The sequence below is a fragment of the Nematostella vectensis genome, chromosome 9, assembly GCF_932526225.1.
Source record: "Nematostella vectensis chromosome 9, jaNemVect1.1, whole genome shotgun sequence".
Taxonomy (NCBI): Eukaryota; Metazoa; Cnidaria; class Anthozoa; order Actiniaria; family Edwardsiidae; genus Nematostella; species Nematostella vectensis.
In genome coordinates this window covers 6,513,611-6,539,101 of record NC_064042.1, presented here as the reverse complement: position 1 = coordinate 6,539,101, position 25,491 = coordinate 6,513,611, and the positions used below count along the sequence as shown (strand labels likewise).

Genomic DNA, 25,491 nt, shown 5'->3' with positions numbered 1-25,491 from the left:
AATCCTGAGAGATTTAAACCTTGAATGGAATACAGATTGAATAAATTGATCTGATATCCATTAGATAACGGAAATATATTCGTGCATTCAAACTATCTAGAAAAAAGAGATACCCGTATTCATATGAGACAATCCACTTTGACCTTAAATAAGCTGTCCAGTATATTCACCCATTTTACTGCTTTCTAATTTTTCATAGATTTTTGTTTGATACTTCGACTACTGTAAAAAATATGCTTATGTTTTTTTAAGAATACGATGTAAATGCATTAGTTAAGCGCTACTTTCTAATAAACGCCGCACCCGCGAATTGATCCAAAATGCCCGTACAATAGACCGGTTCCATTTAATGAAGATTACTTAGAAGATCGGCGTTTACTTACTACCGTCAAATATTTCAACTAGGGTGTTAACATTCAATCTTTCTTAGCTCAAAAAGGAGCCAAGAGTCAGTAAATAATACGAGACGACTGCTAACAAATTAACACCTGACTGTGGTAGGCTCTTACCGAAAGTGCTAGCACTTTTTTTGGCATTATTTGGCTTCGCGAGCACTTTTTTGGCATTATTTGGCTTCGCGAGCACTTTTTTTTGGCATTATTTGGCTTCGCGAGCACTTTTTTGGCATTATTTGGCTTCGCGAGCACTTTTCTTTACATTTTTCCCAAAAAGCACTGCTAGCATTTTTTCTTATTATCGACTGATTATTTATATAATTTCGCGTTAATCAGCACACTTTGACTTCACATATGTCGTCCAAAGCCGCAATTTGCATTCATTTTTGTCAAAGGAGTCGAGGAGGCTGGGGAATATGTTTGATAGGTCAGCGGTTGCCTTCTAGCAATTCATTTCTTCCTTCATTCACTAGCAATACTGGAAGTCAGCCAAGCAAGGCAGAGATAGCTCGAGAGCGTACTCTGCCATCAATCAGTGGAAAAAACAAAACTAGGGGGAACTTTGATGTAAAGAACATAAGCATACATGATCGGATTCAGCAATATCCAGTAGAGGAACTAACAATCAAAGACGAGAAGTTGTTTTGTCTGGCATGCCGCGAAATAGTGTCTTCGAAGAAGAGTATTTTAACTACACACTTGGCTTCAAAGAAACATGGAAATGGTAAAGAGAAACTGAAGAAGTCTAAGTTGAAGGATCAGACTATTATGGTGGCTTTTAGAGCGGCGGACATGACGCAGAAGGACAGCACTCTACCAATATCTGAACGGGCCTACCGACTCGAAGTGGTCGAAGAGTTTCTGAAGGCTGGCATCCCACTTGGGAAAATCGATAAGCTACGCTCCCTCTTAGAAAAGAATGGCCAACGTCTCACAGCAAGTGCTCATCTTGGTCAGTACATTTCAATTGTTCTCAAGCAGGAAGTCGAAAGGATAAAAAATGAACTGACTTTGCCTGGCCAGACTGGCATGACAAGAGATGTTTCGATGATCTTTGACGGAAGTACACGACAAGGAAAAGCAATTGCTGTCATCCTGCGTTTCCTTGACGAGAATTGGTCGATTATTCAACGTCTCGTCAAAATTGATATATGTTCCAAGTCAGTGAATGCGGATGATCTTGCACAAGTTCTTAATCAGTGCCTATCAGTTGATTATGGTGTCAAGGCCAATTCGTTACTCGCAGCCATGAGAGATGGGGCAAGTGTGAACCAGGCAGCGTTGGATAGGGTTGCATTTATCTTTCCTAAGCTGCTCAACGTTGTGTGTTTCTCACACACGCTTGACAATGTTGGGAATCATCTTGTCATTCCAACTCTTCTAGAGTTTGGTAGCGTGTGGCTTCGCCTGTTCCGCCATAGTTACAAGGCAAAGCTGTTGTGAAAAGATCTGACTGGGCAAAGACCGAGATCATACAGTGAGACCAGATGGTGGTCAAAGTGGGAAGTCTACAAACAAATGCTACTGCAGTTTGGAGATATTGAGGGATTCTTGATAGAAGCAGAAGCCGCTAATATTGGTCCACAGTCACTCCCTCAACTCCAGGCAATACTTTCCGATCCTGAGCGAGTGATCAACCTGAAGCTCGAGCTCGCCATCACCATCGATGTTGGGGAGCACTTTGTAAAAGCGACCTATTTCTTGAAAGGTGATGGCCCTCTCGTGTTCTCGTGTTATGAGAAACTCCATGCTGTTGCCCAAGCCTGCCAAGCCCCTCACTTCCAAACGTGCGTGCAGTCGCAGCAGCAATCGCTGAAGAAAATCCTGCCCAAACGTAGCAGCCCTCGAACAGCAGGCAAAGGCATGTGTTCAACCAGCCATAGATTGGTTTCTGAGAATGTTCAATGTCCAACTATACAACACAGTGTTAGCGTTCAAGGCTGCGAGGTATATGTGTCCGGTCAGCGTCCAGTGGCTGAAGCCAACTCAGCACTTAGTAGAGGCCTTGCGAATCTTCCCTTTTCTTAATGATGATTGCATTATCAACGGCCTAAAAGCTGAACTACCTGCTTACTTAGCTGTCACTGCAGATGTGGTAATCAACACAGAAGAGCGAAAGGTAAAATGGTGGCACGACCACAAGGAACAGCTCCCTCACTGGGCTTCTGCAGTGAAGAAAGTGCTGTTGGTGCAGCCATCCTCGGCTGCAGCAGAAAGGGTATTCTCTGTTCTCAATTCTGCATTCAACGATCAACAGGAGCATGCTTTAGTTGACTATCTGCAAGCAAGTGTGATGACCCAGTACAACAAGCGATGACTAACTTCTAAAATGGGTAATGATGACCCATTGACAAGCGTGTGTTGGACTTAAATGGAAAAAACATTGATCGTTAAATTTTGATGTTAAAACATGTGAGCGAAAATCTGAAAATGTAATGTTCTATATGATTAAAAAAAGTCTGAAAAAATGAGCATTTCTTTTAATCCACAAGCATTTTTTTTTTAAAAAGCATTATTTTAGCACTTTTTTGACCAAAAAACAAGCACTGCTTTTAGCATTTAATGCTTTTTTAACGAGCACTTTCGGTAAGAGCCTACGCTGTAGACTGTAGGACTTTTATTTATCTCAGGGCCGTAGCAAGGGGTGGGGCACTTGGGGCATATGTCCCTCCCCCCAATATCTTCAAAAATCATATCAATATTTGGGTGACCTTCAAAACCGCTCGGTCAATCTCTTGGAGGCCTGGTCTAGGACATTATAGGATTAGTAAGAAAAAGATTTGACCAAGCGAGCAAGTTTTGGTAAATAATTTTTGCCGCGAGTTTCAAATTGACAGGAATCACTATTTTTAACCATGTTTTTTGGAGATCAGGGAGCGAGAAAACTTTAGCTCTTCTAAATATGGGGATCTATGCCCATATAAGGCATTTCATACGAAAGACACTATCCGTGGGGGGAATATGTTTGATAAGTACAAGGAAATGACCAGAGGGGCGTGGCTGTCCCCTCAATATTTTCTTAATGTTTCTGCATTGCGCCCCCCCCCCCCAATCTTACGTGGCATGCTACGGCTATGTATCTGGGAAGTGAGTTATTACCTTTAGCTGTGATGGTCACGCTTGCATTGGCGCTGGCACCGTATTCGTTTTTGGCGCTACATTTGTACTCGGCTGATCCAGGAGTTTTGAGATTAACAGAAAAATACCCGTTACTGTTTCGTTCCAGCTCATGGCTGCCGAGATACAAGACGAACTCGGAGGCCGCGGGGTAGCCTGTGGCGGAGCAGGTCAGCGTAACAGTTGCATTTACGCATGCGCTTGAATTAGAAGCTGTCAGTGTGGTTGTTGGTAGGGCTGTGGAGAGAGTTGTGAAGAAGAATGGTAATTTGATGGGGCTACAAATGGAATCGCGTCTATTCAAATCTTTGGATCCCCGCGAGTTCACACTGCACAGCCAAAAGTAGAAAAATGAGTGATATAAACTTGCAAACTTGTGACCACATTTTAACCGTTCACGCCCCGGGCTCTCCCATTTGTCCTCGTTCACGCCTTTCGTAAGTCACCGTTCGTATACAACCAGAATAGTCTACCTGTGGTTTGACTTCCAGCTCAATCTTTAATAGACAACCACACTTTGGTTATTGCTTTCATTCAATATTGAAGACAAATTATGCGGATAATTTTTTTGATAGTCATCTAAAACAAAATTTCAATACTTAATTTACCAAATAAAACCGAGAATAGCATATTATGGTCCATATGTCCGACTTGCGTGACAATGTTGTTTTGCTTTTGTTCTGAATATTCAAAACTTGCATTTTAAAATACAATTTCCCTGTATTATTTGATACATTAAAACTATAATCTAGCTGTTTTAGCTATAGGGTGGATGGAAATTTACCGTGATTCAAGCGGATATAATTCACTTCTGAGATGAATATCTCATTTGCACAGGGTTTCATACTCTACGAAACCACGCGTCACGCAATTCGGATCGACGGACTCTAGCCTCCCACAAATGAATCAATGTATATGAGCGTCTTAAGGTAATTCCCTTGAATTGCACTGCGCACCCCATCTGCGCATAGTGGCGCGCTGTTTGTTCGAATTTTCCGGTATTAAGTGCGCGAGCGCGCCACAGTTGTACAAGAAAACACAGCAAAAGGCGCGCGTTTTTTACTTAAAATCGCTTTGACAGAAAAACGAAGTCGGTTACCCCCATTTTTTATTTGCCCAAATAGTTAAATATATACGGAAAAATGATATACTGAAAGAAGAAAAAAAGTTGGGTTGTAGAAGTTTTGTTATTTCTCTTAAAAGCCGTAAAAATACTTCAAAATGGCGCTTTTTACCGTATGAATAGTGGCGAAAACAATGTCTTTTTGTGCGATCTCTTAAAATGTGATTTGTTTTGAACATTAGCTACTACGGGTTATTGTTTAGGAGATCGGATTTTGGCAGCTCGACAAACACAACTTAATTTTCTAAAGACTATAGGTACTCTTTTTGGGATTTTTCCTTGCGCGATCAGTAAAAACGCGTCAACTCTACGCCCCTCTGTTGTGAAAACGAGGTCGGTACCCCCATTTTTTTATTACATTTTTTGAAAGCCCTTAACTTCAATATTGTTTATGCCAAGTTTTAAAAAATTCTGGGTTGTAGAACTATTTCAAGGGAATTACCTTAACTTTGCCAGGATGATGAAAGGGTGGCGGACACAGGGCCCCCAATTGCTTATAATGATAACAAACTCACAATTGACTTGGAGCTCGACAGTAGCACTAGCTCGGCCTCCGTACTGATTGCTGACGGTGATGGTGTAGTTCCCTGTCTGGTTTGATCGCACATTTGGCAGGTTCAGGCTGTCACCTTGGCCGACCTCGCGACTGGAGGAGGAGCCTTGAGCTTGGAAGGCTGATCAACGTTGATACAAAATGTTAGGCGGGTGCCCAGGATTTGCTTAGTAGGGGAAAGGGTCGGGGGGGGGGGGGGGGGGGGGGGGAACAAAGCCATTAGGCATTTGAAGAAAAAATAGACACAGAACAGCATGTATAGTAGCAGTTTAGGCCATTTTAAAAATATTTTTTTTAAACAGTTAGAATTTTGTCATGCCACTCGAAACCCAGCCTGCGAGGAAAGTTATGTTATTCGATGTTTGTTTTAGGCAATGAGTGAAAAAGGGAACATAATTAACGGTGACGGCAAGAAAAACCTGTTTATGCATAACCCGATTTTATAGTTCAAATTAAGCACAGATGAGCTAAAGACATGGTTCTAATCAAGAGAGCAGATGGAGCAACGTCGGAACGTTTCCGAAGTCCGTAACGATAAATGAAATTAAGCTAATTCTTTGTTTGTAAAATTTATGAGGGGAAACAAGTAATAGAAGAATAAGAAAATGAAAAGATTGTGATCTTACTCCATTTCTTTTCGTGAGACACTTCAGACGGCACGCTGAAGTTAGCTGTCAGCACTGCAGTAGAACCGGTCACCGCAGACACTTTTGCATTAGAAATGGTTACCGTAGGGGGATCTGTAAAAATAACAATGAAATCATCATTTTCTTATCCTCGTTGTAAAGCTTGTAAATAATGTTAAATTTTATGTCGCATGTTGACCAAACATAACACAAGTTTTGACTCAAAATGCATTTGATGCATGATGCATGATGCAATATGACTGTTACGCGGCCCCTCCTGCACACTGTTGACAAACAATTTTGCGTGGAAGTAAACTGGGCGAAATATTATTGCAATTTCCATAACATATTCTATAGAAAAATAAAAACATGTTTTCGATGCATTTTAACTAATAATAATAGTGGTCTGAAAATAAGAGTTTGTTGCAAGAAAATTTCGTTCTCTTCTCGATCTGTTGTCGCTGACATCTAAACAAGAAACAAATAAGGAATTATCTGATAAAAGGACGGGAACGGCTGAGCGCCTTCTTTTTTTCCATTCCGTCTACTGTAGCCTTTGTTCGTATTCAAACGGTTTTCCACGACGCGAATTCCTAAAAAACTTGCTTGTATATCTTTATTTCTTGAAAAGCTGGGAGGATAAAAATATAAAACCTATATTGCTAGAAAAAAATCTATTTTCTATTAATTCTTATTTTCTAACTAGGCATACAGGATAAATTGCAAACAATTGGTCCTAAGTTCCCCAAATTTCTTATTCATCGTTGTTATTGTGTGAAAAGCTTTGAAAGAAATTTGACAAGTTTTTTAAAAATATTCATTTTGTCTAACCAACTCGCTAATTCATAGATGAAATTTTTGTTATTGTCGTACCAAAATTAATGGCATTCCTTCACAGCACGCACATTGAAGGCACATTAAAAACATTTCAAATGATATCTAGAATGAACTCTATTGTACTTGTGAAAATACAATTTAATACTTGTTTTTCACTAAATTCTCCCAAGAAAGAAATTTGCCTTCAAAATGAAATGGATATTATTCTTCCCTCGCTCTGTTTTACTGGAATAAAAACACAGCGAGTCCAAATCATAGTCGATTAAAACATTGTATCTATTGTTGATTATGTTTGAGGATAGTTTCGAGAACTTCCGCCTTTCAAATACGCAAAATATATTCAAGTCGGCACACGTCATTAATATATACAAAACATTGTTTGCGAGAAAGTACTAGGCGGCAGTGCTGAAAAACGCAACACTAGTCCCAGTACCGCGCGGTTAAACCAGCCTTTTTGTTTGGTAATGGCGGCTTTTTACCGGCGAACTGTCACATTTTGGCGAATGCTAAGAAAACTAAACCAAACCTAAGGCTATAATTTTCTTTATTACTTCCTCATTATCACACAAATCTGTCATCTTTTGTACAGTATGGTTTTAATGCTGTACAATTAGTCAAATCAGCGACTGAAGTCAGCCTTTCGTACCTTTTCTCGAATGTTTCAACACTACGATTGTGCTTGTTTTCGCCAGAGCACGCGCATGCGCATACGTTATTCAGCACTGTCGCACTAGGCAGGTTGAAATGTTTGAGGAGTTTTTAAAAAGCCGAAGGGAGTTGGATCAGTTCAGCTTAACTCTATAAATGAACTTATTTTACAAGAGATTTGCAACTAGAACCGATTTGCTTGATCGAGTTTTGGCTTGTAGAAAAAGATGCTCCGCCATTTATTATCAATTTTGAAAAATCATAGAAAATAAGTGCTAAATAAGGAATAATTTTATCGTTTTAAAATTTCAAAATCTCAAAATTTCCACAAAGCGTCTCCAGTCCTATAATTTTGGTTCTTTAGATTTTTTTTTCTTCCTGAGCATAAAGACCTTTGAGAACATTTGCCTAAGTAATGTTAGACAATTATTTTTTCGTAATAAATAATAATAATTCAATAACACTAACCGATAACTTTGATGGTTGATCTTGATACGACTTGTTCACCGGTCTCCTCTATTTGGACATCTACCGCGTACTCGACGTCGTGTGTAGCAGAGTCTATTGGGCTCTTGAATATCAGCGTCACGGGATTGAAGCTACTCGCGATGTCATAGCTACCACGGTGTGGTTCGTATATATTTGTAGTAATACCTGCTTCTGTTTTATCCACGTATCCCATTTTTTCACCGTTTTTCAGGAAGAAGATGCGGTCGTGTACGGTCTCGCCAGCGCCTGCCGCGTATTCCCAGGTTAGATTTCCCACCATGCCTTTGGTCAAGTAAGTCGGGTTGGAAGGCTCGCTGGTAAAACTGAATGAATCTGAAATATGAATTAAAGCTTATATTGTTTAATTCTATTTTGAATTTATTCTATGAAATAATTTTACATAAGCAAAGACAAAAAATTGTCCGAGTCAATGCTATATTTGTTCTACATGAGAAAAACAGTGAAAACTTCAGACTCAGATCCAGGAAAAATTCTGACCTGTTTACGAAAAAAAGGCGATAAACACTGCCGCCTCAAATGACAAAATGTAGACCAGCAGCTCGTACTTAACGTATTCATCATCTTGATCTTATTTGTAAACAAGTGTAAATAAGTTTGGATCTGTGTCCAATGCGTTACAAGGGCTAACTCAACAGTGTCCCCAAAATTAATCCCAAACGCTTTAAATGATCCACGTTCAAATATATATTTTTGCAAATGTTAAATAATTTTCTACTTTTCGGCTTTAAAGAATACATACAGGTGCCTAGGAATTTGACGAAATTAATTATGGACTCCGCTAGCGTCAAAAACGACCATAGTGATGAGTTATGGGTAGGGTCACTTTTAAAAGGCTTTAAATGTTTTTTTAAATATATTAGATTATTACTCAGGCTTCTAGGAGTTCAAACATGCTTTCCTGCTAAAGTTAGTGTTTCTATATTACAGAATTCTATAGAGCTCAGAGAATATTGATGTTTAGAGTAACACAGTAGGAATCTCATTCATGAATAACATTCTTGGCATTTTATGAAACGCAGAAAATTCCTGTCTAGATTCTCATTTTTGTATTCATTCTCAAATTTCTAAATTATTTCTTTATTCGGAAAAGAGTATTCTCAGAAATATATTTTTTTAGAAAATAAACTGAACCTGAAAGAAAAAGGTGAAAGAGATTTGCGGAAATTGTCGACTATGAAGTTTCTTGAAAAAAATTTGCTATCAAACTAGCTCCAGTGGCTGCTTCAAATAGATACATATTTTCAGGCGCAATTCTTTTAGAATTACCAATGAGAAAAACATGGCATCGAAGAAACATGGCATTGTAGATTGCGGTATGATTTTTCTTTTCTTTTCGTGACATGGCTTCAAATAAAGGATACAAAACGTAGTAACAACAACTGCCAGTCTAGATGTTAAGCTGAAAAAAGTTCTGGATACTTCAGAACTTTTAGTAAAAACTTTTCGTAAACACATGCCGCGCCCAACTCACCAGTTCCACCGAACAAGGCAATCGCAAGAAGCCCAAGAAGGACCCAGCTAACGTTGGTAGCCCCACAACTCATTTTGACTTCAACGCTGTGTAATTTCTCTCTCCTAGCGCCCTTGTTCCACTGAACTTGTGCCTTGCAGTTGAGAGCGCCTCAATAGTGGATAGCGTATCTAAATGAAGCGATAATACAGGAGAAGTAGCTGCTGTTAAGGGTCCCTCTGCACCTGTGGTTCGCTAAGAGTTCCTATTGGTTCGTTAGGTAATGCGTGTGGCGAAGGAATGTAAACACGCGATGGCTCACAACCTGTCAATAATGGGACATATTTTTCTAAAGGGAGTAAAATATCATTAACATAATTTAAATCGAAACATATCATCTCAATATAAAAACAGGGTAGTAAATATGCACAATTTTTAAAAGATAAGCGTGTTTTAAGGTATTTTAATGTTATTAGAATGTGTTTCTAATTGTTTGATGAAGATTGTTTTCTGTTAAAGTGATAGGGGACTTGCGCCAAGAGATCACGTGACCTTCCTGGGTGGCAAAATTAAAATAAAAATCTGAAATGACTGCGCCCGTCACACCAGGGAACGACGAAAAAATAAAATATTTAAATGGAACTAAACCTTTTCTGAAAGAGAATAATTCTGGCGTTTTTCGTAAGCGCTGAATAATTTGCTTTTTGTTGCTGTTATTTTGCCGCTAAAAGACTGAGCGCGCGCCAGTTTGCCACCCAAACAGTCACGTGATCTCTTAGCGCAAGTTCCCTATTGTAAAGATTTCATTGCTCTGCGATTTTATGTACAAGGCAAACGTTAGGTCAATCAAAACTGGAAATGCTCAAATGCGGGCAGGGGGCGCTAGCGAATGTGTATTTCACACACACACACACACACACACACACACTTTTGTTACCACTCTGCCTCCCCCTGTAAATACCTTTTTACCTAGCAAAATCAGACAAATTTCAGAGACGAAATGTTCGGAAATGCTTCCCAGAAGAACTTTAAAATGCTAAAAAATTATAACTGTTAAAATGTTATGAAAACTAGCGTCATATCATAAATCTGAGAGGTTACTGGGCTGGAATATTTCTTAATTCTCCTCAAGTCTTTTATTCAAAATTTTTATTAATCCTTTTAATTAACATCATTTTTCTAGGGGGAAGTGGGTAGGGGGGGGGGGGTCCTGTACCTTTCCCCTCCCCCCGTCAAAATTGATCAATTTTGATTTTCTATTGGTTGTTCGACATGAATTGTGATTGACTTCTGTCTGTCTCTATTTTTGACAACTTTCTCTATCTAGTCCTTGTTCTGTGACAATAGTTTCTCTCCTCTAGGATGGTCTGCTCAAGCTTAGCGAGGGTCTCTCTATACTTTTCAATCAGAGGTTCAAGCTCCGACTCCTTCACACGGTATTTAGGTATCTTGTGACGGCCTGTCTTCTGAATCAGGATTTTGAAATGAAACACCTCATCACTATGCAGCAATGTGACAGCCGTACCTGGATATAATACAAATGCAGCATCTAATAACATGCATCTAGAAATCACCATGGTCACTAACACAACCATCACCCAACAATACCTACACTACCACCACTTAACCACAACTACACTACCATCATCTAACAACACCAACACTACCATCACCCAACAACACCTTCACTACCACCACTTAACCACAACTACACTACCATCATCTAACAACACCAACACTACCATCACCCAACAACACCTACACTACCATCACCCAGCCACACCTATCCTAGCCTTACCCAACTCAACTAAAAAATAAATCAACCCACAAAAAAAACCTACACTACCACCACACACACACAAACACAAACACAACCATCATCTAACAACACCAGCACATCCATCATCCAACAACACCAACAAAACCATCACCCAACAACACCAGCACTACCATCACCTAACAACATCTACACTACCATCACCCAACAACACCAACAAAACCATCACCCAACAACACCAGCACTACCATCACCTAACAACATCTACACTACAATCACCCAACAACACCAACAAATCCATCACCCAAAAACCTCCAGACTACCATCACCCAACAACACCAACAAATCCATCACCCAACAACACCAGCACTACCATCACCCAACAACATCTACACTACCATCACCCAACAACACCAGCACTACCATCACCCAACAACACCAGCACTACCATCACCCCACAACATCTACACTACCATCACCCAACAACACCAGCACTACCATCACCCAACAACACCAGCACTACCATCACCCAACAACCCCAGCACTACCATCACCCAACAACATCTACACTACCATCACCCAACAACACCAGCACTTCCATCACCCAACAACACCAACAAATCCATCACCCAACAACACCAACAAATCCATCACCCAACAACACCAGCACAACAATCACCCAACAACATATACACTATCATCACCCAACAACACCAGCACTGCCATCACCCAACAACATCTACACTACCATCACCCAACAACATCTACACTACAATCACTCAACAACACCAGCACTACCATCACCCAACAACATCTACACTACCATCACCCAACAACATCTACACTACCATCACCCAACAACATCAACAAATCCATCACCCAACAACACCAGCACTACCATCACCCAACAACATCTACACTACCATCACCCAACAACACCAGCAATACCATCACCCAACAACACCTACACTACCATCACCCAAAAACACCAACACAACCATCACCCAACAACACCATGACCAGCCACGCCTACATTACCATCACCTAACCACAACATCACAACCATCATCCAACAACATCAGCACTACCATCACCCAACAACCCCAGCACTACCATCACCCAACAACATCTACACTACCATCACCCAACAACACCAACAAATCCATCACCCAACAACACCAACAAATTCATCACCCAACAACACCAACAAATCCATCACCCAACAACACCAACAAATCCATCACCCAACAACACCAGCACAACAATCACCCAACAACATCTACACTACCATCACCCAACAACACCAGCACTTCCATCACCCAACAACACCAACACATCCATCACCGAACAACACCAGCACAACAATCACCCAACAACATCTACACTACCATCACCCAACAACACCAGCACTTCCATCACCCAACAACACCAACACAACTATCACCCAACAACACCATGACCAGCCACGCCTACATAACCATCACCTAACCACAACATCACAACCATCATCCAACAACACCTACACCACAATCACCAGCTTTCCACTGTACCTTCAAACCTATCACCATAAATCCTCTACCACCAGAGCCACCATTACCATCATTATCTTCATTATAATAATTACCATCATAACTCTCATCTTTAACAAAATTAGCACCGTAACTATCATGGTTATCATAATTACAATCATAACTATCATCATTATAGAGAATACCTTGGTTCCCAGCCCTTGCTGTTCTTCCTACCCTGTGGATGTACCCCTTGGCATGATTGGGAGCATCATAAGAGATGACATAGGACACATTGTCGATATCCATGCCTCGTGCCATGGCATCTGAACATATGATGATCTGAATGGCACCTTGTTTGAAATCTCTCAGGATGCCACGCCTCTGCTGGGGTGTCAGGCTTGAGGAGTACTCCGCAACAGCCACCTCTCCATACAGTTTGATCAACAAGTACAATCTGAGATTTACAACAGAAAAAAATATGCATTTTGCTTCCTTGATTTAGCTTGATGTTGAGGTGGCAATGAGAATATAAAGGTGCCAGGCACACTCGTAAGCAAGGTAAATGTACAATGAAACACATGACAATGACAAAAGGAGAACAATGAAACCCAAGAAAACGAGTAGAGGAGACCATGAAGGGTTCTACCACATGGCATGTCTCCTAACACCTGTACAGCACTGCACTTTTATCCCCACCACAAACCCTGTACAGTAATATCCATTTGGTGCATAACCCCAACCCAAATGATCACCCAATGACCGTCATCACCATAATATAGTTTTCTGATAATGTTCAAGTCAGTTAAAGAGAAAGCACATCAGACCAACATATTGGTCTATTTTACATAGAAATCTGTGTTTTTGTGGAATTATCTATGCAAGTGGTAACATAACAACTTGGTTATGGTTGCCTGGTAACCGATACCTAATGAATTGGGTTGGTTGTCTAGTGGACAGTTAACTTTAGACTTAGAAGGGCTGTCTAGTGGATAGTCAACCAACAACTTAGTTGTCAAGTGGACAGTTGACTAATGACTTAGAAGGGTTGTCCAGTGGACAGTTAACTAACCATTTAGGGGTGTTGTCTAGTGCATAGTAGACTAACAAGTTAGTTGCCAAGTGGACAGTTGACTAAAGACTTAGAATGGTTGCCTTGTGGATGGTTGCCTAACAATTTACAGTAGGATGGTTGTCTAGTGGATGGTTACCTAACAGCTCTGTTGCCTAATAGTCTGTACACTTTGTGTGCTGGTTATGAAACTACTGTATGTGGGTAATGCCCTACCAAGCTGTGGGGACTGTTAACAATGTCTTGCTAAGCCTGTGATGGGAACACCAAGTTAAGCCTATGTGAGGGGTTGACTTACTTAGCCTATGTGTGGACTGTCTTGCATAGTCTATTTGGGGACTGCCTCACTAACAATTCCTTGCTAAGCCAGCATAGGTAACGCCTTGTTTATCCTGTGAGGGGAATGCCTTGCTAATCTTGTATGGGGGATGCTTTGCTAATCTTGTGTGGGGAACACCTTGCTTAGCCTGTGTGAGGAACACCTTGCTAAGCGTGTGTGGGGATGCCTTTTTAATCTTGTGTGGGATGCCTTGCTAATCTTGTGTGGGATACCTTGCTAATCCTGTGTGGGATGCCTTGCTAATCTTGTGTGGGATGCCTTGCTAATCTTGTGTGGGGAACACCTTGCTAAACGTGTGGGGGGGGGATGCCTTGCTAATCCTGTGTGGGGATGCCTTGCCAATCCTGTGTGGGAATGCCTGGCTAATCCTGTGTGGGGAACACCTTGATAAGCCTGTGTGGGGATGCCTTGCTAATCCTGTGTGGGAATGCCTGGCTAATCCTGTGTGGGGAACACCTTGATAAGCCTGTGTGGCAGATGCCTTGCTAATCCTGTGAGGGAAAGGGAATTCCTTGCTAAGCCTCTATCTTGTACTCACCGGTGAGTTGCCTCAAGTGAAGAGGTAAAGCAAAGAACACCTTTAAATCCACACTTGAGAAGTAGGAATAACACCATCAAAGGCTTCTCCCCATTTTTACAGACTGCCATGTGATCTGTCAGTCCAACCGGCAGACTATAGCGGCTTGTTCCTACGTATGGAAAAGGTTTATCCTTGTCAGTCTTAATTTGATTTTGAACAACTAACAACAACCCTTGAAAACACTCAAGGCTCCATGCATTAACAATTCTACAATTTCTGGTAAAAACGGTACTGGAAAATCTCTTCCTGTGTGTGTGCTGGCAATGTCATGCTCACTGTCACCACAGTCTCTTTAAAGAGCAAGGTACTCTGCACAGATTAATTTAAATTTGATCTTAAAATATGCAAACTGCTGCTTAACTGCTGCTTAACTGCTGTGTATATTCAACAGAGGTGCATGGAATAACTAAGTGAGTACAGAACATCAAAATACTTTCAGTTTCTACTGCCCCTACATCACTCATCTTTTTAGCCCCCCCCCCCCCCCCCCCCCATACTAGGTATGTTGCAACAAACTCTTTTATACCTGCAGCATCTTCATCATTCTCTGTTGACATCTCAGGAGTATTAGAAACAGCAAACAGCATCGGGTTGTACAGCTGTAAGGCAGCTAGTTTTTCAGGACTGTGGGTCATTGTAGCAGAAAATAAGAGCTTCTGTAGAGGAACCTGAATCTTGGAGTAGCTGGCTGCTGTGATGTGCCTGTGGTGCTTTCTCTTTGTCCCAAGTTGAAACATAAATGAACTACAAGAATTAAAACAGAATGCAGTATTTAACTTTCATAATTATTACAAATATAGAAAAATACACAATCAGGATTCAAGCTGCATTTTGTATTTTCGAGCAAGGCTGGATTACTTTTTTTTGTTATTTTACTAATCCACTAGCCCACATTTTTTCATTATGTTTCCATTTTAAATTTTAATTATTAAACTCTTTGTTTCACCTTTGATCCTAGTATTTTTATTTTCCATTTGATGATCTGGTTCTGGAGAATGTGCTCCCCTCTTTAGAATTGCTTCCTAGGATCTGATTTTTTCAACCAAATAGTCAGGATAGTTTGGAAGAAATTGGGAGGATTGACACGAACCTGCTATCATTTAAAGGGAGTGTATTCACAGACTCTTGGGCAGCATGTATCACTTTAGACAGCCAGTTGTTGTAGGACTGGTCAAGCAGGCGATCAGCCTCATCAATAACTAGGAATCTCAGATGTTGAAGAGTAAATCCAGGAGTAGAGGAGATATGTTCCACCAGACGACCAGGGGTGGTTACTAAGATATTCACATGGCTTGTGCTTCCACAACTAAAATGATCAGAGATTTATATAAAAACTTATAAAGGTTACTGTACAGTTTCATTACTGATCCTAGGCAAGAAAATATTTACCGCTTGTTTTTCTCAGTTCCAAAATGGTCATTCTTAATTAGTATCATCAAGTATCATTTATAAAAAGTGCTTAGAACATGATGGTTGTATAAATGCTATAAATAAATACTACATATATTTTTATTTAATCAACAAAGACCATTATTAGAAGAAACATGCGATTGAGCACAAATTGAATTCCATCTAGAAACCCTACATGTGTATGTTCTTACCTTTGTCCAACTAAACTATCTTGCTCCTTCTGAAGTGTTTTATTTGAGGGTGCTAGCCCCACTCTGACGCTTGTGCCTTGTATGAAAGTATCAAAAACTCTTTTAACTTGATTCGCAAGGTCTTTTGTAGGTAAAAGCACTAAGGCCTGTAGATGGCAAACAGTGCATTGTGAAATTGCCTGCACTAGAGGTAGCACATACGCCAAGGTTTTACCACTTCCTGTAGGAGCAGACACACAGATATCAGAAGGACGGTATCCTCCTAGCCCAGCAAGAGTCCCTGAAGCAAGGTTTGACAGGATTGCAGGTATGACTGAACTTTGAACTGGGAAGAAACTGTTGATATCTTGTTCTTTAAGTTTCTTTTGAAGGGATGTGGAGAGACATTGTAAGCTAGACACCGGAATTTTTCCTTTATCAAAATCTGGGCTTATCACCTCAGGGTTGGATAGCCAGCCTGGTAGAGTTCGTTGGACATTGTGTATTTTCTTTTTTCTCTTGTTTCTTCCAATCACTGTGAAACCCGACGCTTGTCTCACTCCATTTATGTCTGTGTCCTCTATTTTGAGGTCTTTCTCAAGCCCCCTATTGTCCCCATCTTTACTCTCACCTTCTTCATTACCTCTCTGGCTTATTTTTTTTATAGACTCGATTTCACCAAGATCTAAAAGCTCTTCCTCAAGCTGTTCAACCTCGACTTTCGTCGACTTCGATTTCTTCTTCTCCATTTTTACCTCAAGTTCCTCGTCATGATCTTTATCTTTATGCCTCTTCTTTTTAGAATCCTCATTTTCAATAGTGTCTTTGGCTTTTTCGTCGTCACCAAGATTCGAAACTTGTTGAATATTTTGCTGTGAGTTGTTGTTGATTTTGGGCGACAATTTTCTTAAAGATCGCCTTCGTTGGGCGATATGTTCCTTGATTGAGAAGCTTCTCGACTTAGCCGGCGACTCTTCGTCACCTAAGTATCTTTCTATACGAAACAGGTCCATTTTTAGTTCAAAACCTGAATATTGCTTTTGAAAATCTAATCATCGGTGCATTTTTACGAGAGGCCTCGTGGTGCAAGTTCGTCCGCCATTTTGATTTTTAGACCGCGCGAGGGCCTGGGTAAAAACATTATCACGTGACACTTGGCTCCCTGTGGTTGTGAAGTTTTCCGCGAACTTCCGCACACCAGTTAGCACCTAGCACGGTCATCCAGCTGTCGTTGGGCCCTTGCTTCTTCATTCCCTGGCGCTACCCGTTTCATGTACTAAACATGTCAAATGTTATTATCTTGATCTTAGTGTATCTTCTCCAAAACGCGCACGGAAAATGCCTCAACTCTAATTCCGACATTTACCAAGCTATGGTATCTACAACCGTCGAACCTTCTCTTGAAAACATCACATGGAAAGACAACTACTACAACATTTCGACAGCCTTGTTCCCACTGCCATCCCATTGGTCCGAACGGTCCCATGCTCTCTACATAAGGGTTTGGGTTCATTTTTTGAATGCGTCCAATACAGGCATTGACTTTTCGAAAACTTTGAAATTCACGTGGAGTGAATCGTGTATTTACGTCGTGATTGAACAGGTTGCTACGACCATTCTGTCACATGGGACAATCGTACTTCAACGAGCGACCGCTTCGCTTCATATAACGCTACCTCCATTTTGCAGCAAAGTTAACGAAGACGCTGTCAAAGAAAGAATGCTGAGTTTTATAACCAAGGTATAAAAATATCAAAATAAATTAAAATTTGTCGAAAAGAAAAAAAAAAATTCCTTGGGGGGGTGGGCGTTTTTTTCATATGAGAACAAAGAGGGATTTTTTTATGCCTTTGCAGTATCTTCACGGGACTTTTATTGTCGTATTTAGCTACGTACCAGAGTTATCTAGCTTGTGCTTTATAGTTTTGTCTACAAATAGCACGTCATTGAGAACCGAAAGTGGACCTTCGGCCGTTGTGGGGGGATGCGTTCGCACCCTCGCACCCCCTGCACCCCCCTCCCCCTGGCTTTGGGCCTGCATTTTGCGTGTTCTCTGAACATATTTTGGGGGGTCACTATTTCAACTCAACTTCCCGTTTGGTAGACTCGACTTCTTTATCGCGCACCTCTGCTTTCCTTATATTAGTTTATGTGTGTGCCGATGTTGTGTGTGTGTGGGTGGGGGATATGCGACGGAGATTTCTTTTTCATTACGGACTTTGCGCAAAAGTACAGACTTGCTCGCAGGCTAAAACATCCCTCGCATTAAAACAATGTCAATTAGCATTATATCTTTTGTTTAGCGAAAGTATTATTTTACCCCTCAAACATGGGGAGTAGATCGTTGTCTGTATCGGAATCATAGAGGTGTTCATTAAACACGAGGTTCCGCTATAAAAGGGAAAGCTCCTCCCACCCCCGGGCTCAAAAACAATCAGTTATCAATCAGCCGTCGATGAGTCAACATGTCAGGACAATTGCAAAGTAGCCAATAAAAGGTTTGGTTATTTTGTCTTCTTAATACAATGCAGGGAAGTAGCCAATAGAGGGTTACTGTTCTAACGGCAATCAACAGATCCCATTGAGTTAACTGACAGCTCAGTGTTTGGACAGAGTGATATTTGTTTTCTCTTGCTACAAAGTAGCGAAGCAGCCCATTTATTAAGTCACTATTCTCACGGTAGTTGCCGATTTTCCAGCTACCGATTTTTCAAACTACTTCAGCACCTGGAGCAAGTCGGTAATTTTGCGCAAAGTCCGTAATGAAAAAGAAACTCTGTTTGTTCCCCGGTGCCCCACAACAACGGCACACTTGCACTAGGGACTCTCACGAAAAATGTAAGCAAGCTTTTTTTCTTTGACGACATTTTTTTATTTTATGTATATATTTGTGTATTAAAAAGGTCGAGGTCCGGTCCGCGTAAGTCCGTGAAGGTCCTGTCTTCATTTTACAGAGACCCGTTTTGGCAAGCAGTCCAACCTTTGCATAAATGTTGTCACTCTTCAAACGGATAAAAAAAATGTTTTTCGCAGTTGTTAGAAGTAAACAACTTCAAAATGTTTCTGCCAAATATCATTGTACAATGCTTGATGGAATCTTATTTACGACAACGATTCACGTTAAACTGTACATAAATAGAAATATGGGCCCATTTTCTTCTGTTTGTATATGCGCAAGCACGTAGTCTCTGAAGCGCGGCTGATATGTGTTGATGGCTGATATGTGTGCCAAGAATCGCTATAAGTAGCGCAACCAAAAAAAAAAATTTATCGGCTCGACTGGGAGCGGAGTCCACAAGTCCTTTATCGATCTGACGTAGAGTGTGGTTAGGCATCTCTACTAACATATCCATTGACTCACTGAGTAAATTTTAATGGCCGGCATACTTAGTGCTTGCCGATGTTTCTTCCACCTTCTATACTTCAAATATGCCACAGCCAGTAAGTCTTTGATCGTTGAGCTATCGCCCCAGCACACTGGAGAACCATCACATATTAAACTGACATGTGGAAAACACAAAAGATGGCATAGGTAAACACAAATGCTATTCAGCACCAAGAAGCTTTAGTATTTCGACAAGACTAGTATAGGAGATCGGAAAATCGCAAGTATGGTAGGCTATTTAGTAGCTGAGTACATCAAATCTGCTGCCAAGAACATTTTGAGATACACCCTACGTATTTGTATCAGCACCTTCTAATAATCCGTGATGGAGAGTTCCCTCCCTAAGCTGCTCGAGTACGAGCTGTGCGCATTTTGCCTTGAGTCGTTTGCTTTTACCGAAGCGGTCGCCTCCAGCCATTGAAAACAGCTCCCCAAAAAAACGCGTCCGGCGGTGCGAAAATGATCGGAACTTGTAGGCCTACCGAAGATTCCTGCTTGAGTACTTTTTGCCATTGAAAACACGGCGAAAAACCCGCGAATCCAGTGTTGAGTCGAGCGAGATTTGCAGACCTCTCAGAGAGGATGCAAACGTGCCAAGGACTGAATAACCGGGAGAGGTCTGCAAATCTTACTCGACTCAACACTGGATTCGCGGGGTTTTCGTCCCTCCCACCACACCCTTAGGGTAGCATGCAACTAGCTAGGTAAATATATTCCACCGAAAGGTGTGACGGGTATCCCCTTGGGGGGCGGGGATATGTGGCCCGGAGGCATGGCTCCTCGGGTGCGCTTGGTTAGGCGGTTACCAAGCTATCCGATACCTAACCCCAAACTTATCAGACGATGAGTTTAACTATTATAAGCGTTACCTCTGTCGGGCAAACGTTTTTGATTGGTCGAGCGGTGTGACGTCATCAACCTGCAGAAGCTTTTGGACGAGAATTCTTGCAGGCGCCCATTATCGAAAACACAGAGAAACATTCCAAAAACCCTGAGAAGTATTCTGAAAACCCGCTTACTGTGCGAGACATCTATGCTTTCGACATGCCTGGAAATGAAGCTCCTCTGAAGGCGGTCCTTAGAGTAAAAAAAACAAACAACGTTTGTCTGATGATGGGGAAGATCTATGGAATCAAAATCGGATCGTGTCACCGAGAAAGAATAATTTCAGCATGGAATAGGACATGCTTTAAAAGCTTATTAGAGTACTTGAATTTTGGGATGTGTCTGATAATACAAATGATGATCTAGATTGGGTATCTTGCTTTGAGAAAGTTTAGGAAAGACGTATGTTGACGGGAAACCGATCTGTGTTTTCGCTTTGACAAAGGAAAAGATCACTTCTCTATGGAACTAAAATTCCTTCAACTGCATGAGAATTATAAAAAAGGCGCCATGTTATTTAGGGATATGCTCAAGAACTTGTTACTGACCCTTTTGAAATGTGTCTATCATAATTTGTTGAGTTAAGAAAGAAGAGAAAACACATGAAACATGTTCCACATCTAGACTGTGAAGCTGAACTGTATGTTGATATATTTGAAAGGTAAACTGTATGTTGAATTTGATTTCAAGAGATATTTATTTTTTGAAAAAAATATGAACTAAGTTGTTGAAGAATGTTGTATGAATACTTACAGTGATTACAAAGATCCCAAATAATTATTGTGTTTTTTTTGTGTGTTTTTGTTTGTAAAGATTAATATAACTTAATGGTTACTGCAAAAAGTGAATCTAAAAATATAATTTTGGAAAAGAAGCTTCACTGTGTAGGGTTCATTAAATATCGTCACAAGGTGACGGGTCCTGTTCTTGTTGTATTCTTAAATACACTAAAAATTAAGAACATTGTTAAGAACATATTTAGCCTTAAAATGTCCCAAAAATAAGAATGGCCCAGCCGGCCCAGCCTTAACTGAAAATTAAATTAATTTAATTAATTAAATTAAATTAATTAAAAAAAATCTTATAAAAAAAGAGTGTGGGCCCGATTCTTGTTGGAACTAGTCTGATGTCATTGGTTTAGAATTTATGGAGCGATCGATGAATTAGCTGGCTTGTCCCATGTGCTGGTCACGTGAGTGGTACAGATAGCGGGCACAAAAAAGTGTGACATGACGTCATTGACCATAAATTTTGAATCGCCTAGTTTACCAATTTCTATGTATGCAGCTCCGCATCCTATTAAAATGACAAAAACCAAATGTGGTGGCAGCCATTGTCCCGTGTGATGGTGCTCCATGTGCAGGGCAAGTAAGACTTGATTAGTGTTCTTTGAGAAAATATTTAAACGTGGCTAGGCCAGATAACTATTGAGAAAAGTTAGCTGAGACTTTACAAAGGACAGGTACAGAGTACGCCTGACCCTGCAGTCTGTAATAAGGGGACATGTCTTCTTAACCAGACTGGGCATTCTGTTGGTCTTGCGAAATGAACTCCTAAGATTTGGGAGCTCTTAGGATTTCCTAGAATACCCTAGATACTCCTATATATTGGGAAATGGAATTTGGGAGTATCTAGGAAAATATGGGAGCCAAATGCACGCCTCTGATCATTTGGGAGTTCCTAGGGTATCCTAGGATATCCTATTAACTCCCAAATCCTCAGCTATTCTCCTAGATTCTCCAAAAAGTTTGAAAACCCAGCGCTTGCTAAACTGCCGGATCTGGGAAAATGTGGGAGCCAAATGCGCGCCTCTGATCATCTAGGAGTTCCTAGGATATTCTAGGAACTACCAAGGACACCACAGATGGAATGCGGGTGTCCCATGTCAGGTCGATATGGTGACCCCGAGATGATCTCTTTCTCTATTGATAAGCTGCAGATTTGTGGCACCAAGGTGATAGGCCACCACTGCAGGTGATTTCTTTCGGGAGACTGTCATGACTTAACACTTGCTAGCGTTTTTGATGTTTGATTCATCGTCCACAAAGAGATACATTGGAATAGCTTTGTATCATAGGTTTCATCCACTCCATACCATGTTAGTTTCTTCAAGAGGATGCCGTGATCCACAGAGTCAAAAGCCTTTTTAAAATAAAGTCTAGATAAATATATATGGAGATAATGCGAAGAATTCAGAGCTAATAACAGTCTAGAGTAGCATTTGCTCATACAAGTTTGGATCTTAGATTAGATTAGATCTTCTACTACTGAATCACAGCCTGGGCTACCTGTTGTTAGACGTGAAAAAGAACATTTCAAGACTGGACATTCAAACTTTAAAAAAAGAAACCATCCGCTGGCCCTCTACCGCTTTTGCTATTAGTTAGTATATTTGCGAATACACTTAGAAGACAAGGGAAAACCCCAGATCCTACGCAGTCGAATACTCGAGGAAATGCGCGTTACGACCTCATGTCTTACCACCGGGGAAGACTTGCGGAAAACACGAATTTCCACCCGTAGATATTAGGAGAAGACATGCGAATACGAACAAAAGAGGGGTTACCAAGGGAGGGTTTTGAAGACTTGCGAATATGTGTCGGGGGGGGGGGGGGGGGGAGATGAATTATGAATTATGGCTGTAAAAGGGTTGGGAATAATGAATTATTATAAAGTTTATCCAAATCTAATGCACCAGCAATAGCTTCCTTCTTGGCCACGCCCTTTTTTAACACAAATGAAAAGTAAGAATGATTTATATTAATAAATCCGATTATGAATTATTAAGAAAAATGATGACATGAATTTAATGAATGATCAAAATAAAATAAGCACAAGAATGGGCTCCGGTCGACTTTATTGAAATATATATACTAATACATTCAGATTTCTATTTGTATCATAATCTTATTTACAAACATTGTGGTCATGAACAATGAATATCCCTATGCTACAATACGACCTAATACATTCACAAGTACAAAATCACTGACTCCCCTGGAGAGGGAGGGTGGGTTAAGGGCTTGCGATAGAATTTGCTGACGTCGCGCTTGCTAGTAAAATGCAGGTACCCACTCTCCCGTGATATTTATATTATGCTATGACCAGGTGGTGACATGGGCGCGCCACATTCTGGCCTTCGTAGCGGCGTTATTTGTCTCATGGGTTTATTTTTGTGCGTTGCGTTGCGCTTTTTTTTCATAGCGTTACGGTTTTTTTTTGCGGCCACAAATCAGAGAGACCCCAAATCCTAGTACCAGACTTTGCGCGACCTAAATTCCACAGCCCTAGTTTCGCGCTGCTTAAAACACAAACAAACCGCCGCTACGCAGGCTGGCCACATTCCTTACCTGATCAGTCACAATTTAGCGGATGACCTACCAGAAACCACCTTGTATCACGTAATTTAGATTTATACTAGAAGTTTCTAATAGAAAGTGAATGTTCGGAGGACGGGACGAACATGTTGCAGTACAGGGGTTCTCGAAAAGACCGCTGATCTGCATGAAATCAAAATACAAATCAGCCGACTGGGAACCCTGTGGTGTGGACACGAAATTGCATCCACTATATGAAACTCGCGCATGCGCTAAAACACCGGTGGTCGATATGAAATCAATATACAAATCAGCCGACTGGGAAGCCTGTGGTGTCGACACGAAAAATCATATGCGATACCTAATGCGATAGGCTTGCTCTCCGGTTGCTGCGCTCTCTCCTAGCAATTAATACTATATATCAATATTCACAATTAAATAAGCAGGAATAATGAATTATGGCTTGTAAATATTTCATCTTGGGTAATATTCCAGATCTTACACTGTAGAATATTCGAGTAGACGCGGAGTCGACCTCATGTCTTACCACCGGGAAAGACTTACAGAAAACACGAGTTTTCACCTGTGGATTATTAGACAGGTGGAAGACACGATCGCGCCGCGCTCCCTGTGTGCCCGATCTCCGCGACGTCCTGGGTCCCCGAGGATGGATGTATTCACCATTCACCTTTAAAAAGCCGATGTGCAAATGGAGTTTGATTTACCTGTTGAAGTTATAATCAGGCAAACCAAGGCACCAACAAGGAATACCAGATTAATTGAACCCATCGAAGAAGATATTTCCTAAAGAATCTTGGGATCAACAGGGAGTAAATACGGCAGCTAAGTGTTTTGCATTAATTTGGCATATCCTATAGAAATAGGGATGCTTGAACAGTTGAATGCCCTTATGAGTTGTTTAGGCTAAAAAGAGTCAGCCAAGCATGCTTAAATACCGTATACAATTATCAGTTAAAGTAGGATCCTTGTCATCAGTACATAGTGTATTTCTGCCATTCTTGAATATGACGGGCGTATGTATATGTCAGCGCCATTGTGTATGCTGTACGTTCTTGAGAGATTGTACGAATTTTATAGCCAAATTCCAAATTGGAAGGGAACTCTCCAGAAAAGAAGACGGGACGTAATCGTCCTATCTTTTTTGGTATATAATATCGACCAATTGATATCCTTATTGTATAAATTATATGTGAATTGCAGTGTATAAACTGCAATTCTTTAGGGGGTGTTTAAGGATTTTTTCAATTCTGCTATCTCTTATGGTATAAAATTTTCGAGCAAATGCTATTCCTTTAGTTTTTTTTACGGGTATTTTTTAATGAACGCCCCCCCCCCCCCCCCCCTTCATCTTGAAAACAAACGACAGGAATTTTTTTCCGATTCTGCTATCTGTTAGAGTTAAAAAAGTCCTTCGATCACACCCAATGTTCTATTTCTTACGGGTAAGAATTGCTGTTGACCAAACCCGAAGTGGTACACTGTTAGTTTCAGGGAGTTATTTTTACTCCACTCAGAGAGTAAAAACTACTCTTTGCGATGGAGTACTTTTGAAGGAGTAATTTTAACTCCTTTATTGGAATAATAACTACTCCACTGATGAGTATTTTTTTTGTTTACTCCCTTAACGGAGTAAGTTTTACTCTGCTGAGAATTAGTATCGAATGTTTATTAGAAAAAGAGTAATTTTCACTCTTGTTGGTCAAATAATGGAGTAAAAAGTACCCTTTTCTGGGAGGTAATTTTAGCAGAGTAAAAACTACTCCAACT

General features: G+C 40.7%; 2 protein-coding genes across 2 annotated transcripts in view; both read right to left on the bottom strand.

Moving 5' to 3' along the window:
- LOC116601893 overlaps positions 1-25,491 on the bottom strand; it is an 80,747-nt gene that overhangs the window by 16,175 nt on the left and 39,081 nt on the right. The window contains exons 3-5 of the mRNA XM_048732954.1: positions 5,815-5,928; positions 5,151-5,309; positions 3,495-3,749 (exon numbers count right to left, since the gene is read on the bottom strand). Of these exons, the coding sequence (XP_048588911.1) occupies positions 3,495-3,749; positions 5,151-5,309; positions 5,815-5,928 (528 nt within the window). The remainder of the gene's footprint in view (positions 1-3,494; positions 3,750-5,150; positions 5,310-5,814; positions 5,929-25,491) is intronic.
- Positions 10,361-17,241, bottom strand: LOC125572446 (ATP-dependent RNA helicase DDX51-like). The gene is made up of 6 exons (XM_048732955.1): positions 16,138-17,241; positions 15,627-15,842; positions 15,063-15,280; positions 14,495-14,645; positions 12,751-13,001; positions 10,361-10,784 (listed from the first exon to the last, which is right to left on the bottom strand). Exons 1-6 carry the CDS (start codon positions 17,127-17,129, stop codon positions 10,579-10,581), a joined length of 2,034 nt encoding a protein of 677 aa, XP_048588912.1. The 5' UTR covers positions 17,130-17,241; the 3' UTR covers positions 10,361-10,578.

Excerpts from the sequence above, each read along its gene's own strand:
- LOC125572446 (XM_048732955.1), bottom strand. The coding sequence starts at position 17,129 with ATGGACCTGTTTCGTATAGAAAGATACTTAGGTGACGAAGAGTCGCCG. Across the intron at positions 15,843-16,137 it reads GATAGTTTAGTTGGACAAAG|TTGTGGAAGCACAAGCCATG; the intron begins GTAAGAACATAC and ends TGATCATTTTAG. Across the intron at positions 13,002-14,494 it reads TCACTTGAGGCAACTCACCG|ATTGTACTTGTTGATCAAAC; the intron begins GTGAGTACAAGA and ends TGTAAATCTCAG.